The sequence below is a fragment of the Silurus aristotelis genome (assembly GCF_946808225.1).
Source record: "Silurus aristotelis genome assembly, chromosome: 13".
NCBI classification, from domain to species: Eukaryota; Metazoa; Chordata; class Actinopteri; order Siluriformes; family Siluridae; genus Silurus; species Silurus aristotelis.
Window position 1 is genome coordinate 30,025,349 of NC_139586.1, and position 20,104 is coordinate 30,045,452.

Consider the following 20,104-nt stretch of genomic DNA (forward strand, 5'->3'; position numbering starts at 1 on the left):
TTGGGTTAGGCTTACGGTCATCTTCAGGATTTTTTTAAATTGTAAAATTAATCCTATACACTTATTATGATAGATAATACATTATTAAGTGTATAGGACAGCGATCTGCATTGAAAAGCGAAGCACAGGGGCTCCCATCCATCTGCGTCGAAAAGCGACGTGACGGGAGGTACCATCTCTCTACGTGGATTTTGTATGATAGCATTTGCGATGCAGCCTGATGAACCCAACTGCAGCTTTAATTCCAACAACAGACAAATCCTGAAGAGTAACCTGAATCGTTGTTAAAAAAACAAAAACAAAAAAAACAAAGGAAAGTTCAGGGGATCAACAACCAACAGGAGAGATGAGATCAAAAACATCTCCAGGAGAGGGTTAGGAACAGTGTGATTATATGAGAGATACAAGCCTCAGTGTGTGGATCACGTCACAGTGATTTCCAGAAGAAGAGTCCTATAAATACTGATAATGTGTATGTGTTTGTGTCTACGTGTGTGTGTGTGTGTGTGTGTGTGTGTGTGTGTGTGTGTGTGTGTGTGTGTGTGTGTGTGTGTATATGTTAGCAACATGAGGTGATCCTCCAGAACAAGCAGAGAGCAGGTTTTCTGATTGGAGATGGAGCTGGAGTGGGGAAGGGCCGCACAGTGGCTGGGATCATTCTGGAGAACTTCCTAAAGGGAAGGAGAAAAGCATTATGGTAAGCTACTCCTTCTACACTACCCCTTCTACACTACCCCTTCTACACTACCGCTTTAACACTACCCCTTCTACCCTACCCCTTCTACACTACCCCTTCTACACTACCCCTTCTACACTACCGCTTTAACACTACCCCTTCTACCCTACCCCTTCTACACTACCCCTTCTACACTACCCCTTCTACACTACCCCTTCTACACTACACCTTCTACACTACACCTTCTACACTACCGCTTTAACACTACCCCTTCTACACTACACCTTCTACACTACCCCTTCTACACTACCCCTTCTACACTACACCTTCTACACTACACCTTCTACACTACACCTTTTACACTACCCCTTCTACACTACCCCTTCTACACTACCCCTTCTACACTACACCTTTTACACTACACCTTTTACACTACCCCTTCTACACTACCCCTTCTACACTACACCTTCTACACTACCCCTTCTACACTACCCCTTCTACACTACACCTTCTACACTACACCTTCTACACTACACCTTCTACACTACCGCTTTAACACTACCCCTTCTACACTACCCCTTCTACACTACCCCTTCTACACTACACCTTCTACACTACACCTTCTACACTACCGCTTTAACACTACCCCTTCTACACTACCCCTTCTACACTACCCCTTCTACACTACCCCTTCTACACTACCCCTTCTACACTACCCCTTCTACACTACACCTTCTACACTACCCCTTCTACACTACCCCTTCTACACTACACCTTCTACACTACCCCTTCTACACTACACCTTCTACACTACCCCTTCTACACTACACCTTCTACACTACCCCTTCTACACTACACCTTCTACACTACACCTTCTACACTACCCCTTCTACACTACACCTTCTACACTACCCCTTCTACACTACACCTTCTACACTACCCCTTCTACACTACACCTTCTACACTACCCCTTCTACACTACCCCTTCTACACTACCCCTTCTACACTAAACCTTCTACACTACACCTTCCACACTACCCCTTCTACACTACCCCTTCTACACTACCCCTTCTACACTACACCTTCTACACTACCCCTTCTACACTACCCCTTCTACACTACCCCTTCTACACTACCCCTTCTACACTACACCTTCTACACTACCCCTTCTACACTACCCCTTCTACACTACCCCTTCTACACTACCCCTTCTACACTACACCTTCTACACTACCCCTTCTACACTACCCCTTCTACACTACCCCTTCTACACTACCCCTTCTACACTACCCCTTCTACACTACACCTTCTACACTACCCCTTCTACACTACCCCTTCTACACTACCCCTTCTACACTACACCTTCTACACTACCCCTTTTACACTACCCCTTCTACACTACACCTTCTACACTACCCCTTCTACATTACCCCTTCTACACTACCCCTTCTACACTACCCCTTCTACACTAAACCTTCTACACTACCCCTTCTACACTACCCCTTCTACACTACCCCTTCTACACTACCCCTTCTACACTACCCCTTCTACACTACCCCTTTTACACTACCCCTTCTACACTACACCTTCTACACTACCCCTTCTACATTACCCCTTCTACACTACCCCTTCTACACTACCCCTTCTACACTAAACCTTCTACACTACACCTTCTACACTACCCCTTCTACACTACCCCTTCTACACTACACCTTCTACACTACACCTTCCACACTACCCCTTTTACACTACCCCTTCTACACTACACCTTCTACACTACCCCTTCTACACTACCCCTTTTACACTACCCCTTCTACACTACACCTTCTACACTACCCCTTCTACACTACCCCTTTTACACTACCCCTTCTACACTACACCTTCTACACTACCCCTTCTACATTACCCCTTCTACACTACCCCTTCTACACTACCCCTTCTACACTAAACCTTCTACACTACACCTTCTACACTACCCCTTCTACACTACCCCTTCTACACTACACCTTCTACACTACACCTTCCACACTACCCCTTTTACACTACCCCTTCTACACTACACCTTCTACACTACCCCTTCTACACTACCCCTTTTACACTACCCCTTCTACACTACACCTTCTACACTACCCCTTCTACACTACCCCTTTTACACTACCCCTTCTACACTACACCTTCTACACTACCCCTTCTACATTACCCCTTCTACACTACCCCTTCTACACTACCCCTTCTACACTAAACCTTCTACACTACACCTTCTACACTACCCCTTCTACACTACCCCTTCTACACTACACCTTCTACACTACACCTTCCACACTAGCTCTACATGAGATTTATTTCCACACTTTCTATCTCTAATATTTATTTTGTCTCTTTCAGGTTCAGCGTATCCAATGACCTCAAATATGACGCTGAACGAGATCTTCAGGACATTCGTGCTCCTAGTAATATTCTAGTACATGCTTTGAATAAGGTGAAGATTCACACACTTTAAATGCAGATAAATACATATTTGATTAAACACAAATTAATACAGGGTTTCCACAGGGTCTTAAAAAGTAAAAAAAAAAGTCTTAGATTTAAAAATCTTAAAATGTAGCGGTTGTAGGTCTTAAATAATATTAAACAGGTCTTAATTTTCGGATGTAACACCACCTTTAATGCTTACTGAAATGTTTGCTAGTTTTTGTGGTGGTTGTACTTTTTTTTTTTCTTCTGCTGGTACAAATATAATTGTCTTTATTACGACTACAAATGAGACCAACATTTAACAGCCAATCAGCTTTCAGTTTTTGGTGCGAATGTCTCGGACTGTACCACAGACGTATTTTTCAGCAATGAAGAAGTTTAGAGACATTTGGTTTAAAAAACAGAATTTCAGACTCGGTTAAGGCCCATTTCTATTAATACTGTATATTGTGTTTGATGAAGTGATAAAGGTCTTACATTTAATACTTTGTGCTCTTAATAGGGTCTTAAAAAGTCTTAAAATTGACTTGAAATCCTGTAAATTAGATCTGCATCTCTCTATCTCTCCCTCTATCTCTCTCTCTCTCTCTCTCTCTCTCTCTCTCTCTCTCTCTCTCTCTCTCTCTCTCTCTCTCTCTCTCTCTCTCTATCCCCCCCCCCCCTCTCTCTCTCTCTCTCTCATATATTATGGCTTGAACTCAGTCACAGTGTATTTGCATTAACACTTCACCGATCTGCACATCTTTGTGTCCTGTCAGATAAAGTATGGAGACACAGCTACCTCTGAAGGGGTTCTGTTTGCGACCTACTCTGCTCTGATTGGAGAAAGCCAGGCAGGAGGTCAGCACCGCACTAGACTCAAGCAGATCCTGGATTGGTGTGGACCAGAATTTGATGGAGTCGTATCCTTTACTGTTTGGACCGTGAGATTATAACACACCTTTAAAGGGTTACTTTAAGTTCCTTTACCTGCACCGTGTTTACAGATCGTGTTTGATGAATGCCATAAAGCTAAAAATGCCACATCCACCAAAATGGGCAAAGCTGTGATTCAGCTCCAGAACAAGCTTCCTCTGGCCAGGGTGGTGTACGCCAGTGCTACAGGTCAGTCTTCCTACAACCACATGGAAATGTTTATAGTCGTTATTATTCCAAGGTCCACATTTTCTTTATTGCGCAGGTGCTTCTGAGCCAAAGAACATGATCTACATGAGTCGTCTGGGAATCTGGGGAGAAGGAACACAGTTTAAGACGTTTGAAGATTTCCTCCACGCAATTGAGAAGAGGTCTGTAACGTGTAAGAGGGTGTGAGATCGATCAGTCTAGGACGTTTTCTGATCAGATGTTTGCACTGTTTTAACAGAGGTGTGGGTGCCATGGAGATTGTCGCTATGGACATGAAGGTGAGTGGGATGTACATCGCACGGCAGCTGAGCTTCTCTGGGGTTTCCTTCCGCATCGAAGAGATCAGCTTGGACAATGACTTCACACTCGTTTACAACAAAGCTGCCAAACTGGTGAGGGTGCAGGAAATATCTTCTGTTTTTGAAACAGAATCAGCACTGTACTGATCTACATGTCACACTACAACACACAGACTTCCACTGAGCTGTGAACATGAGATTCACACAAACACATCAAGAACAAAAAACTCATTATTTTAAATGTCATGGATTTGATAGTGAGGTCCTGAAAATGTAGATTTGGGTGTTTATGTGTAAGTAATAAATCAGGTGTATGTGTGAGATGTTCCAGGATGTTAGTGTAGATGTGGAGGTGAAGAAGGTGCTGAGGTGAAGCGGAGAGCAAGTGTGTTTGTGTGTGTGTGTGTGTGTGTGTGTGTGTGTGTGTGTGTGTGTGTGTGTGTGTGTGTGTGAGTGTTTGTGTATGTGGGTGTGTGTGTCTGTGTATGTGTTTGTGTGTGTGTATGTGTATGTGTGTGTAAGTGTTTGTGCGTGTGTGTTAGTGCGTGTATGTGGTTGTGTTTGTATGTGTCCGGAACTGGTGGTTACTATGGTTACAGGTGCTTATAAAAACACTGATTACACTTCCTGTGTGTTCTGAATACGCTGTGATATTAAACAGTGAAGTTCTCCTGGTTCCACATGGGTTTGTCAGTTGATGAGGAACTGAGGTCATGCTGTGGGAATAAAACTTGACTCTTTCTGTCGTTGGTCCTCAGTGGGCAGAAGCTTTGGCCGTGTTCACTCAGGCAGCGGATTTACTCGGTATGGTGTCCAGGAAGTCTCTATGGGGTCAGTTCTGGTCTTCCCATCAGCGCTTTTTTAAATACCTGTGTATCGCCTCGAAAGTGCGCTGTCTGGTCGAGCTGGCGAAGAAAGAGCTGGAAGCTGGCAAGGTGAGTTCCATCACACTGCTGAGAGCGAGAGATCTTTTGTGTGTTTGGTTTCCTATCAAACTGTGATATATATTTTGCAGAGTGTTGTGATCGGGCTGCAGTCCACAGGTGAAGCACGAACTCGAGAAGTTCTTGATGAAAATGAAGGACACCTGGACAAGTTTGTTTCTGCTTCAGAGTAAGTCTGGCATTTCTCAATGTGTGTGTGTGTGTGTGTGTGTGTGTGTGTGTGTGTGTGTGTGTTCCTGCTCGTGAATGAAATCTGTAAACGCATGAGTGCCTTCTGTCCTTTTAATTACTGCGGTTAATAATGTTCTATTCAACATTCTGAAACTGCGAGTTTAAAGAAGTCAAATTATCAGATAGAAAACGCCTTCGTTTCGCTTTTATCACTGCTGTGGCTTCAAAATATTACTGATCCATATAAGCAACATTCCTCCTGTTACACAGCAGATATGAGGCACAGTGTGGCTTTGTGTGTGTGTGTGTGTGTGTGTGTGTGTGTGTGTGTGTGTGTGTGTGTGTGTGTGTGTGTGTGTGTGTGTGTGTGTGTGTGTGTGTGTGGAGTCTGAGTAACTGTTCTGTATTTATAGAGGTGTGTTCCAGTCTCTGGTCCAAAAGCACTTTCCTTTAGAGAAACAGAGAAAAGAAAAAGGAGCCACCAGCAAGAGGAAACGTAGGTCCCCCCCCCAAACACACACACACACACACACACACACACACACACACACACACACACACACACAGCTCTTTATGGAACATCACAACACATTGTTTTGCTCAATTTGATAACATTTTAATACTTAGTTTATCAGAAACTTCATCATGATGGAGATCAGGACACAGTATTTATCCTGACCCTCAGCTCGGGTCTGATGATTCCTCCTGCACAAACAACTGTTACTACTTCAGCAAACACTTTTATTATTTCAGTGTCTTGAAAAGTTTGCAGTTAAAATAATAATAATAATAATAATAAGAAGAAGAAGAAGAAGAAGAAGAGAAAGAAGAAGAAAATGAAGCAGAAGAAGAAGACATTTTATTTATGGACACCTTACATACATCAACAACACACAAGAATTAACAACAACAATTTAAATAATAAAACACATTTCTTCTTATTCTTTTTTATCTTCTTCTTCGTCTTCATCAAAAGATGCGTTTATAAACGCGATTTGAAAGTAAAAACACAGTCGCTGTTGTGAATATTCAGAGGAAGTAGATTCCACAAATGCAGCATAGCTGAAAGCTCAAGATCCCATAGATGCTAAACACATATAAAGAAGAACTAAGGGTGAGGAGTTGGTGTCAGATAGAGATGCTGCTGTTGAGCTGTGTATAAACATTCTGCTGTACTTGTGTGTGGTGAAGGTAAAGCTAAAGTTCGGCAGTTAAAGTGCCCCAGGCAGGGGGCAGATGGCAGGGGTGTCGTTAACGTCAGTGATGACAGCAGTACGGAGTCTGATGGAGTGGACAGTGACTCCAACTCGTCTCCTGATTCACTACAGGACAACGGCGATGACGTCATCTTCATTACACAAACCAACTGTTATGCTGGTATACTTCCTTTTCACTCTGTTTTCATCTGCAGCCACATAGAAAAAACATGATGATGATGGTGATGATGTTGATTGACAATGTGTAAGTCAGAATGTTCCTGTGTTCATCACCAGCTCGTTTGGAGGAGATAAAGCAAAGCCTTCTGATTAAAATCTCGGAGCTCGGGAAAGAACTACCTCTGAACACACTGGACGAGCTCATTGATAAATTTGGAGGTCCGGAGAAGGTTTCAGAGGTGAGGCAAAGGGAAAGGAGAATGAAAATGATTACAAATTATAACAAATTATTCAATCAAATACTATATAATGGCTGTCTGATAAAATCACTGAGGTCTGAAATATTACTCTGATAATAACAATTATTATCTACAAAAACATATAAATACTGATTATACTTCATCTATATACAGTATGTGGAACTGTTTATCTCTCAGTCCTCACATTAGTTCTTTAAATGCACAAATTAGAATAAATGTACAGGAAAATTATATATACAATATAATGGCAGAAGTCATAAGTACGATATGTGTTTTTTTTATCATTGCCTTCCACATTCAGTTCAAATTTGCTTGTATAATTCTCTCCAATCTTCTGGGAAAATGTTTCACTAGATTTTGGAGTTTGCTTTTGGACATTTTTGTTTATCAGCCACAATGGTGTTAGAACCACATTAGAAAGGTCACGTGTCCCAGTACTTTTGGCAATATAGTGTATTTATTTTAATGAAACTGAAACAGTAAAATGAACCAGATAGTAAACATCTGATCTGTTTTTATAAAAAATAAAAAAAAATCTCTCTCCCTCTTTTCCTCTCTCTCTCTCTCTCTCTCTCTCTCTCTCTCTCTCTCTCTCTCTCTCTTTCTGTCTCTGTGGGTATGTAGATGACAGGACGGAAGGGTCGAGTGGTTCGGCAGATGGATGGAAGCGTTCGTTACGAGTCTCGAGCTGAACACGGCCACACCATTGACCACATCAACATCAAGGAGAAGGATCGCTTCATGAACGGAGAGAAGGTTCGCAGGGTGTTTTAAAAAGCTGATTTCAGCAAAACAGTGTCTGACTACAGAGAAATCTTTAGTACTGAATCAGATCCCAAATCTCTCTCTAACTTATTTCCTAACTTTTGGTGTCACTTTATTTTATTTAATAATTCACAGGTTTAAAGAAAGGGAAAAAAAGAAAAATATAAACAAAACAAACAAAAAAAGGGGTTGGGGGGGTGTATTCGTATGGGGGTGTGATGGCAGCGGTACCCAGCCGGTCTCACTCCAGCATGTGGGGGCGCTATGAGAAAAGCCCCAGGGGACAGTGGAGCAGATGTTATAGTGGCTGTAGGTGAGCTTGTGGGCTTTGCGAACATAATGTCGGCGTTGCAGTTGAACAAGGCCGTTGTAATGTTTGTGAAGGGGAAAACATCTGGTAGATCAGCTGACCAAGTGCAGTGCTTTGGTAAGTGGAGAACATTTTCTGTTTACACCACTGACATCAGTAACAAACAGTGTAATGATTCAGGAAGGTAGCAAGGGGCATTACCATAGTGCCGCTAAATTGTAAACACCAGGAGCTGAAGCATGTCGTTCAGGCAACGCGTGCTGATGTTCCTAAAGGAGCCCTAATTAGAGATCTGCTTCAGAGTTACACATGAAGGTAAAGACTACATGCTGTATTCAAGCACCAGGAACATGAAGTGTTTTGAATGTGCTTTGGCATCAGGCATAAAAGGGTCACATGTCCACATAAAGCACATCCTAGTGAGGAGCCAGGACCGAGTGGGGTGAAGGTGAAGGAGATACGTACAGTAGTGGACAACATTAAGCAGGCAGTTGAGAGTGCATTTACTGCTCAGCCTCATGCTGCTGCTGCTGCTGCTGCTGCTGCCGAGACCAACACGGTTGGTAACACAGAGGACGAACAGGCACAAGATGCCAATCATCACTATTGTGTGAAATCACTTCTACTGAACTGCAAGATTCACAAGAGGAAGACTTTACAGATAAGGAAGTTGGAGAAGTGGGCACACAGAGTGGTGGTTTGGTGGAGGAAACCAGAGGAGAATCCATGCTAATCCAGAAGGAAGAAAAGAGTGTTCCATACTGTCAGCCTGCTTGAGCACTTCCGGCATTACCACCTACACCATCGAGGAACTGCCCCCCCTTGCGGAAATGGTGTCCATCTTGCAATCACATGTAAGGCGACAGAAACCTCCAATCTGTGCCAGATAGTCTTCAAGGCTTGATATGAGTACACTCTAGTGTTTTCTCTGGTACCTTCACCTACCGGCACCTCAGCTAAAGCCGAACTGAAGTCAACAAATACAATCCGGGAATTTGTTGCTGGGCAGTCAAGGTGTTGCAGAATGTAGTGCAGCCCCATGTTGATTGTGTCATCCACCGATTTGTTTGCTCGAAAGGCAAACTGTAGGGGATCCAGCAGCTGTTCTGTCACCTTCTATTGGTGGGCCAATACCAGCTGCCCAAAGGTCTTCATGATGACAGATGACAGAGTGACAGGCATGTAGTCATTCAGTCCAGTAATGGAGGGTTTCTTGGGGGCCAGGATGATTGTGGAAAGTTTAAAGCAGGAGGGGACCTCACACAGCTTCGGTGATCTGTTAAAGATATAGGTAAAGATAGGAGCCAGTTGGCCAGCACATGCTTTGAGACAGGAGGGGAAGACACCCTCTGGGCTGGAAGCTTTCCTTGTCTTCTGTCTCTGAAAGAGCCGATACACATCCTCTTTAAAGATCGTGAGTGCAACTCAGAGATGTTAGAGGGGTTCCTCGAGATGTGATGGGGGCAGACAGTGGGCTGGGTGGGATGAGAGGTGTGAAGATATTGTTCTCCAACCTGTAGAAGCTGTTGAGGTCATCATCCAGGTCTTTGTTTTTTCAATGGGGAGGGGTGGTCTCCTGTAGTGAGATCTTGCAGGCATTTCTACACTGATGCAGGATCGTTATCTGAAAATCTGTTTTTCAGATTTAACATCGGTTCCTAAAAACTATCATGACCTTGTGCCAGTGTTCAGTAAAGCCTTGGCCACCTCTCTGCCTCCCCACCGACACTTGAACTGTACCATTGAGCTGCTTCCCGAAATCAGTCTTCCACGGAGCCGCCTGTATCAGTTATCAGCCCTACGAGAGCGGCCATGATCCAGTATATTCAGAAGTCCCTGGCAGCAGGTATTATCCAACTATCCTCCTCCCCAGCTGGGGCAGGATTTTTCTTTGTAGCGAATAAGGATACATCTCTACTCCCATGTATCAACTACCGGGAACTGTTACCCCTTGCTGCTTTTGGCCTCGGCGTTTGAGCTCCTGCAGGGTGCCACAGTCTTCACTAAGCTGGATCTACGCAACGCATACCACCTGGTGCTTATTAGGGAGGGGGACGAATGGAAGACACAGCCTGTCATTATGAGTACCTTGTCATGCCGTTAGGCCTTACTAACGCTCCAGCCGTCTTTCAGGCAATAGTCAATGTGGTCCTCCGAGACATGCTCAACAGCGTGTTTGTCTATTTAGATGATATTCTGATCTTCTCCCGTTCCATGGATGAACACATCCGGCAGATGCGTTAGGTCTTGGAGAGACTCCTCAAGAACGAGCTTGCCAGGATCCAGGCCATCCGGGATTGGCCAGCCCCCATCTCCCATCGCCAACTACAAAAAATACTCTTCTACCTAAAAAAGGTGTTTTTATGTGTTCTAAAAAATTGGAGGCCTGTATCACTGCTGTGCACGGACTATACGATCTTATCAAAATGTCTATGAACAGACTGAAAGAACACATTGATGAAGTAATAGACTCAAGTCAAACATACTGTGTTCCTGGACATACAATGATGGACAATGTGTTTCTTGTACCTGACATAATTGAACTGTGTAAACTGAATTCTCTTGATTTGGGTTTCTTTTCATTAGCTTAGGATAAAGCATTTGATTGAGTAGACCACATGTCTTTTTAACATGCTGGAGGCCTTTAGGATGGGTGCACAGTTTTTATCATGGATCAAACTTTTATATTCTGGGGCTTGTATTATGCTCAAGGTAGGGGGAGTTTTTAGCTGTCCGTTTGGGTTGGACACCACAGCTCACCAACTTTAAAAATGCCTATACACAGTCACCATGAAGGTCACCCACATAAACACTCTGTTTGGTGTAAAGGACTCAAAGTGGTCAGACTTGTTGGCACCAAGCTCCAGCACCAGGAGAAGTGTAGAGCCAATCTATAGTGGAGGATTGTTCATGGGGCCGTGGCCACAAACAGACACGTGGAACATACCAACTCCACTGTAGCTACAACATGTTCATTCTGTGGCAGGGAGGAAACGCTGGACCACCTCTTAATTTGATGCAACAGACTTAGAGATATGTTTAATACACTGCAAAGTTAAACAGGGCACTTAAGGCAGACACTCACAGAGAACCTGATTATCTTTGATCCCAAATACTCAGCTTGCAAAGAAAGACACAATCTACACAATTAATTTTACAATAGGCCCAGCCAAACTAGCTACCTGGCTTACGGGAAAAATTTAAATGATAGACAGGGGAACACTGAATCCAGATCAGCTGATGAGATGATGAGGCCAGGCTGCAGGAGATCTGTAAGGTCTGGGGGCAAGGGGAGGTTCTGTGTAGTGTCGAAAATGAAGCACTAATCTTAAACTTTTATTAAAAACACATACTCTTAAACAGAATGCTCTAACAATACTAACAACACTAATCTGTTTATCCGTTCATTCATTTATTACTTATTTATTTATTTATTTATTTATTTATTTATTTATTTATTTATTTATTTATTTATTAGTAAAAAGGGTAGTCTCTTTTCTACCCTTTTAAGTAGGTATTCGAAAAAAATTAGCTTTTCTTGATAAAAGAATGGTGGACATGTCATGACTGTCATAATAAAAGAAAGTTGAAAGTCAAGTCTCTCTCCCTCTTTTCCTTTTTCTTTCAGCTGGTGGCGATCATCTCTGAAGCTGCCAGTTCAGGGATCTCTTTGCAGGCAGACCGACGGGTGAAGAACCAGCGTAGGCGAGTCCACATGACCCTGGAGTTGCCCTGGAGCGCTGACAGAGCCATTCAGCAGTTTGGTGAGTCAGGAGTTGGGGTTGTAGGGATTTTTGCAAATAAATATCCAAATGAATAGTGAAAGATGTGATGGTACAGGAAGTTTTATGATTCAGCTGATGATGATGCATTTTACATAAATCACCTGCACAGACACTTTATATCATGTTGTTAAATTGAATTTAAAGTTAATGTTTTGGAAGATGCTTACTCCTTAGTGGTGGATTAAATTGTTCAGTATACGGTTAATATAATACACATTGAAAATATATTAAGTAAAGTACACATAATATAAAAGAATATAAAAATAAATGAAGCATTAGTGTTCACATTTTTCCCTGTGATCTTTTTGCTTTACAATAAAACTTGTGTTGCCTTGTGTTTAATCCAGTTTATGTTTTTATGCATTCAGTGTTTAACAGTGTTAAAGTGCTCTATAAATATACACATGACCTGCTTTTTACTCAGATTAGATGGTCACCTTTGACATTTTCAGTAACTACTTTATAAGAACTCGTGTTGTCCTTTAAATCTGTTGTTCAGAGTCACTTTCCAGCAAATCTTATTTTTATTTGGGACTCTCTTGCAGGTCGCACTCACCGCTCCAACCAAGTCACTGCCCCGGAGTACATCTTCCTCATCTCTGAACTCGCCGGGGAAAGACGCTTCGCCTCCATTGTTGCTAAGAGGCTGGAGAGCCTGGTATATCACACACACACACACACACACACACAGACACACACACAGACACACACACACACACACACACACACACACACACACACACACACACACACACACACAGACACACATGTGCTTTAGGTATTTGTTGATGCACTGTTTTATTGTGGCTTTCAGTGTGTTGTATAATGGCATTAAATCTCACTGTAACAAACTCACTGGTACCACACTGGAGGAAAGACAGGCAGGCAAAAGTTCACCAAGCAAAGTTTTCTTTATTCACTTTCATTTTCACCCTGGCACTTTCCTTTCCAGTACTCATGTCAGGGCTCACCCACACACTCCGCTTTTCCAGCTTAATGTCTGGCGGCGCCCACTCGCAGATCGTCCCGCCTTCATACGGCGTCCACCCATCTCACTCCCAAATTGGGTCGCTTTATCTCTTTAGCAGCTGCCCGAGTTTCCTCGCAGATCGGCACGCCTTTCCCAGGCTTCCGCCCAAGTGCACTCGCCAGCCGTCACGTCTTTCACCAGCGCCCGCCCGTGCTCAGTCTTTATTTTTCACATCACGTTAAATCTAAATCTATTTCCTGCAGTGCTTCATGTCCCCTTTTTCCCTTTAGAGAGAGAACATGACTTCTTCTTTTGGCTGCTCCCATTAGGAGTTTCCACAGTGGATCAGCCGTCTCCATACCCCCCTGTCCTCTACATTTGCCTCTTTTAAACCAACTACCTGCATGTCTTCCTTTACCACATCATTAAACCTCCTCCTTGGTCTTCCTCTTTTCCTCCTTCCTGGTGGCTCCATCCTCAGCATTCTCCTACTGATATACCCCATGTTCCTCCTCTGCACATGTCCAAACCATCACAATCACACATTTACATTTGCGGCATTTAGCAGATGTTCGTGTCCAGAGCAACGTACAAAGGTGCTTTGAGTCTCTATCAATGAATAAATCTATACAGGTAAACTGGATTACAAACAACTCTTGATTTTTACAAAGCGATCTTGGAAAGAGTTAGCTGACGTGTTTCACGAAGATGAAGGTCTTCAGCCGTTGCTTGAAGATAGTCAGGGACTCCGCTGTTCAGACATTTAGGGGAAGTTCATTCCACGACCTTGGTGCCAGAACAGAGAAGAGCCTTGAAGTATACTTACCTCTCATTCTGAGAGAAGGTGGTACCAATGGAGCAGTGCTGGAGGATCTCAGACAGCGTGGTGCAGTGCGAGATGTGATGAGGTCCCTCAGGTAAGACGGTGCTGGTCCATTTTTTACCTTGTAGGCAAACATCAGTGTTTTGAATTTGATATGTGCAGCTACTGGAAGCCAGTGGAGGAGCAGCAGTGGGGTGGTGTGGGAGAACTTGGGCAGGTTAAACACAAGTCGTGCAGCTGCATTTTGGATCATTTGCAGTGGACAAAAAGTATTCAGAGGAAGACCTGCCAGCAGAGAGCTGCAGTAGTCCAGTCCCGAAATGACAAGAGACTGAACAAGCACCTGGGCAGCCTGTGTGGATAGAAATGGTCAAATCCTCTCGTATTAGAGAAGAACCAGACAAGAACGAGCCACATTACATGTGAGGAGAAGGACAGTTGATTGTCCATAGTTACCCCAAGGTTGTGAGCATTGGCTGAAAGGGAGCGAAGAGAGTTTATAGAGATATTTTGAGATCTTGACCTGGCGATGAATCACCTGGGATGGCCAACAGTTCTGTTTTCACACCTTCCATTACACCTTCCTCACCTTGTCTTTAAAACGTCCTACATGCCCTGTCCCTCTAATAAACTTGTTTCTAATCCTGTCCATCGTCATCACTCACAGTAAACATCTCAACATCTTCAGCTCTGCTACCTCCAGCTCCACCTCCTGTCTTTTACTCAATGCCACTGTCTCTAAACCATACAACATCTCAGGTCTCACCACAGTCCTATAAACTTTCCCTTTCACTCTCACAGATACTCTTCTATCACAAATCACTCCTGCTATCACTCTTCTCCACCCACTCCACCCTGCCTGCACTCTTTTCTTTACTTCTCTAACACACTCTCCATTACTTTGCACTGTTGACCCCAGGTACCTGAACTCCTTCACCTTCTCCACCTCTTCTCCCTGCAACCGCACCCCTTCACTGCCCTCCCTCTTATTCACACACATGTACTCTGTCTTACTCTTACTGACTTTAATTCCCCTTCTCTCCAGCGTGTACCTCCACCTCTCCAGGATCTTCTCAACCTGCTCGCTACTCTCACCACAAATCACAATATCATACACAAACATCATAGTCCACAGAGACTCCTGTCTGACCTTGTTCTTCAACCTGTCTATCACCACTGCAAACAGGAAAGGGCTCAGAGCCGATCCTTGATGCAGTCCAACCTCCACCCTGAACCAGTCTGTTGTTTCTACTGCACACTTCACTGCTGTCACACTGTCCTCATACATGTCCTGCACCACCCTCACATACTTCTCTGACACACCAGACTTCCTTATACAATACCACAACTCCTCTCTCCACCCTGTCGTACTCTTTCTCTAAATCCACAAATACACAATGTAACTCCTTCTGACCTTCTCTATACTTCTCGATCAACATCCTCAAAGCAAATAAGGCACCTGTGGTGCTCTTCCTCAGCATGAAACCATACTGCTGCTCACAGATGGTCACCTCTTCTCTCAGCCTGGCTTCCACTACTCTTTCCCATAACTTCATGGTGTGACTGATCAACTTTATTCCCCTGTAGTTACTGCAGGTCTGCACATCTCTCTTATTCTTAAAGATCAGTACCAGCACACTCCTTCTCCATTCCTCAGGCATCTTCTCACCTTCCACAATGTTGTTGAACAACCTGGTAACCGATATGTCATCTGGTCCAATCGACTTTCCACTCTCCTCCACTTCTCCTTTCCCTGCTGTCTCTGGTGACGTCTTCCCCCTCTCCTTCTCCTCCTTCGATCAACAGTAGCCCAATTTCCACCGGTACCCTGTTGGTTAACGATACCTGTGGTGGTCGTTGGTAACCCTGGCCTCGACCGATCCGGTATGAAATTTTGGTTTGTGATCTGCATGTTTGATTTGGCACATGTTTTACGCTGGATGCCCTTCATAACAAAACCCTCCACATTTATCCGGGCCTGAGACCGGCACTAAGAGTGACCTGACTTGTGTAACTATAATGACTGGGTTGGAGAAAAAACATCACATTTATCCTAATATGGTGTCTCTCACATCGTAATATATTTCCGTTGTGTGGCGAATTGGCGTGTGAACTTGGGCATTAAGGTCATCTCAGCTATTGAATCAAAGTTTTTTGTTTTTTTTATGGAGGAAACTATCTCATTTTCACTTCAAAGGGGTCTACCACTCTCAACCGGGCCGTGTTAGTCATTTCGGAAGTCAAAACTGATATAGGACGCAATGCTCAGGATCTGAGACGTCCTACTCAGTTTCAGTTTAACTAAAAGTAAATCTGATGGGGTGTTTAGTGAAGTGCAGTGATAATCGTATACCCTCTTCTACTCTTCATATTTCTTACATTTTCTTTTTATTTGCTGATGAAACTCTTTGGTGCAGCAGTGAGATAAAGTGTACAGGGAATATTCTTATGGATTGTAATTAGATATGAGTTTTATCCACTTTAAACAGTCACACAGAACGTTTTTAATAATAGAAGTAGTTGTGATGTCTGAAACTCTTTCCTCTCTGTATCTTCTCATAGGGAGCTCTGACACATGGAGATCGAAGAGCCACAGAGTCTAGAGACTTAAGCAAGTACAACTTTGAGAATAAAGTGAGTGGATGTAATATCTGGAACACGTACACACACGTTAATCTAATATGAGTTTTAGATCAGGCACTGAGTGTATTTTGGGTTTTTTTCGTTGCAGTATGGAAACAGGGCTTTGGAGAAGATCACCAGAGCCATTCTGGGTCACATCGACAGTAAAGTTGCTCCTCCTAAAGACTATCCAGGAGGTGATGCCATGTTCTTCAGAGGTAAAACTACTGTGTGTGTGTGTGTGTGTGTGTGTGTGTGTGTGTGTGTGTGTGTGTGTGTGTGTGTGTGTGTGTGTGTGTGTGTTTGCTGACTGTTTTTTTACAATTCCATGTTTGTGCTGTTAGACATGAAGCAGGGCATGTTGGACGTTGGTATTTTCTGTAAGGAGGCTCGCCTTGGGATTAACCCTGAGAAAGGTGAGTTCCCTGTTCATCACACACACACACACACACACACACACACACACACACACACACACACACACACACACACACACACACACACACACATTTATATAATCACTGGATTGTCTCCTACTCACTGTGACATTTCTGTTCCTTGACAGACTGCACGATTACGAAGTTCCTGAATCGGATTTTGGGTTTGGAAGTGCACAAGCAGAACTCACTCTTTCAGTACTTCAGTGATAATTTTGACTACCTAATTGAAAAGGACAAAAAAGAAGGGAAATATGATATGGGGATCCTGGGTATGTATCCGTGCAACTTTTCTGTGGGAAAGCTCTATAGAGCTGTTAGGAGTGTGTTTGGTTGTAACTTCACGTTCGCTTCCGGTTCCTGGACAGATCTGGCTCCTGGGAATGACGAGATCTACAATGAGACTCAGGAGAGGTTTCTGACTCCAGGCAACCCGCAAGAAGGCCAAGTCATTCTTTATAAGGTCAGTCTGGATTAAACATGCAGTTCATTCTGCTGACACTGGATTATTATTAATGCAGAATGATGATTCAGACCACTCATGATTGTGTGTGTGTGTGTGTGTGTGTGTGTGTGTGTGTGTGTGTGTGTGTCTGCAGGGGCACAATTAACAGTTTTAAGGGGAGTATGCAAGATAGAATTTTGGGCCCATATACAGTGAGGAAAATAAGTATTTGAACACCTGCTATTTTGCAAGTTCTCCCACTTAGAAATCATGGAGGGGTCTGAAATTGTCATCGTAGGTGCATGTCCACTGTGAGAGACATAATCTAAAAATAAATCCAGAAATCACAATGTATGATTTTATAACTATTTATTTGTATGATAAAGCTGCAAATAAGTATTTGAACACCTGAGAAAGTCAATGTTAATATTTGGTACAGGAGCCTTTGTTTGCAATTACAGAGGTCAAACGTTTCCTGTAGTTTTTCACCAGGTTTGCACACACTGCAGGAGGGATTTTGGCCCACTCCTCCACACAGATCTTCTCTAGATCAGTCAGGTTTCTGGCCTGTCGCTGAGAAACACGGAGTTTGAGCTCCCTCCAAAGATTCTCTATTGGGTTTAGGTCTGGAGACTGGCTAGGCCACGCCAGAACCTTGATATGCCTCTTACAGAGCCACTCCTTGGTTATCCTGGCTGTGTGCTTCGGGTCATTGTCATGTTGGAAGACCCAGCCTCGACCCATCTTCAATGCTCTAACCGAGGGAAGGAGGTTGTTCCCCAAAATCTCGCAATACATGCCCCTGGTCATCCTCTCCTTAATACAGTGCAGTCACCCTGTCCCATGTGCAGAAAAACACCCCCAAAGCATGATGCTACCACCCCCATGCTTCACAGTAGGGATGGTGTTCTTAGGATGGTACTCATCATGCTTCTTCCTTTAAACACGTTTAGTGGAATTATGACCCAAAAGTTCTATTTTGGTCTCATCTGACCACATGACTTTCTCCCATGACTCCTCTGGATCATCCAAATGGTCATTGGCAAACTTAAGACGTGCCTGGACATGTGCTGGTTTAAGCAGGGGAACCTTCCGTGCCATGCATGATTTCAAACCATGACGTCTTAGTGTATTACCAACAGTAACCTTGGAAACGGTGGTCCCAGCTCTTTTCAGGTCATTGACCAGCTCCTCCCGTGTAGTTCTGGGCTGATTTCCCACCTTCCTTAGGATCATTGAGACCCCACGAGGTGAGATCTTGCATGGAGCCCCAGTCCGAGGGAGATTGACAGTCATGTTTAGCTTCTTCCATTTTCTAATGATTGCTCCAACAGTGGACCTTTTTTCACCAAGCTGTTTGGCAATTTCCCTGTAGCCCTTTCCAGCCTTGTGGAGGTGTACAATTTTGTCTCTAGTGTCTTTGGACAGCTCTTTGGTCTTGGCCATGTTAGTAGTTGGATTCTTACTGATTGTATGGGGTGGACAGGTGTCTTTATGCAGCTAACGACCTCAAACAGGTGCATCTAATTTAGGATAATAAATGTAGTGGAGGTGGACATTTTAAAGGCAGACTAACAGGTCTTTGAGGGTCAGAATTCTAGCTGATAGACAGGTGTTCAAATACTTATTTGCAGCTGTATCATACTAATAAATTGTTTAAAAATCATACATTGTGATTTCTGGATTTTTTTTTTTTAGATTATGTCTCTCACAGTGGACATGCACCTACGATGACAATTTCAGACCCCTCCATGATTTCTAAGTGGGAGAACTTGCAAAATAGCAGCGTGTTCAAATACTTATTTTCCTCACTGTATATATATATAAAATGTTATATTATTAATAATAAAATAATTTGTTGGTGCTAAGAGGATCGGGCAGCAGTCGAAGGTGGAGGCCTCGACAACCCGATCCCTGGACACGGAAGCTAGCTCTAGGGACGTGGAATGTCACCTCGCTGGCGGGGAAGGAGCCTGAGATTGTGCGTGAGGTTGAGAGGTTCCGACTAGAGATAGTCGGGATCACCTCTACGCACGGCCTGGGCTCTGGAACCACACTCCTCGAGAGAGGATGGACTCTTTACAACTCTGGAGCTGCCCATGGTGAAAGGCGTCGGGCTGGTGTGGGTTTGCTTATAGCCCCCCAGCTCAGCCGCCATGTGTTGGAGTTTACCCCGGTGAACGAGAGGGTCGTTTCCCTGCGCCTACGGGTCGGGGATAGGTCTCTCACTGTCGTGTGTGCCTACGGGCCAAACGGCAGTATAGAGTACCCGGCCTTCTTGGGGTCTCTGGGAGGGGTGCTGGACAGTGCTCCGACTGGGGACTCCGTCGTTCTACTAGGAGACTTCAATGCACACGTGGGCAGCGACAGTGACACCTGGAGGGGCGTGATTGGGAGGAACGGCCCCCCTGATCTGAACCCGAGCGGTGTTCAGTTATTGGACTTCTGTGCTAGTTACAGTTTGCCCATAACGAACACCATGTTCAAGCATAAGGGTGTCCATCAGTACACGTGGCACCAGGACACCCTAGGCCGCAGGTCGATGATCGACTTTGTGGTCGTTTCATCTGACCTGCGGCCGTATGTCTTGGACACTCGGGTAAAGAGAGGGGCGGAGCTGT

At 44.0% G+C, this 20,104-nt stretch overlaps 1 protein-coding gene across 6 annotated transcripts in view; it reads left to right on the top strand.

The window, feature by feature from the left end:
* sbno2b (strawberry notch homolog 2b) overlaps positions 1-20,104 on the top strand; it is a 94,928-nt gene that overhangs the window by 63,466 nt on the left and 11,358 nt on the right. For all 6 annotated transcript variants that reach the window (XM_083559003.1, XM_083559002.1, XM_083559005.1 and 3 more), the window contains 19 exons: positions 564-697; positions 3,062-3,155; positions 3,910-4,053; positions 4,138-4,255; positions 4,332-4,437; positions 4,515-4,668; positions 5,334-5,510; positions 5,591-5,688; positions 6,104-6,186; positions 6,882-7,067; positions 7,184-7,305; positions 7,951-8,082; positions 12,030-12,165; positions 12,732-12,844; positions 16,542-16,613; positions 16,711-16,819; positions 16,946-17,017; positions 17,167-17,310; positions 17,407-17,501. In XM_083559003.1, the coding sequence (XP_083415129.1) occupies positions 564-697; positions 3,062-3,155; positions 3,910-4,053; positions 4,138-4,255; positions 4,332-4,437; positions 4,515-4,668; positions 5,334-5,510; positions 5,591-5,688; positions 6,104-6,186; positions 6,882-7,067; positions 7,184-7,305; positions 7,951-8,082; positions 12,030-12,165; positions 12,732-12,844; positions 16,542-16,613; positions 16,711-16,819; positions 16,946-17,017; positions 17,167-17,310; positions 17,407-17,501 (2,289 nt within the window). The remainder of the gene's footprint in view (positions 1-563; positions 698-3,061; positions 3,156-3,909; positions 4,054-4,137; positions 4,256-4,331; positions 4,438-4,514; positions 4,669-5,333; positions 5,511-5,590; positions 5,689-6,103; positions 6,187-6,881; positions 7,068-7,183; positions 7,306-7,950; positions 8,083-12,029; positions 12,166-12,731; positions 12,845-16,541; positions 16,614-16,710; positions 16,820-16,945; positions 17,018-17,166; positions 17,311-17,406; positions 17,502-20,104) is intronic.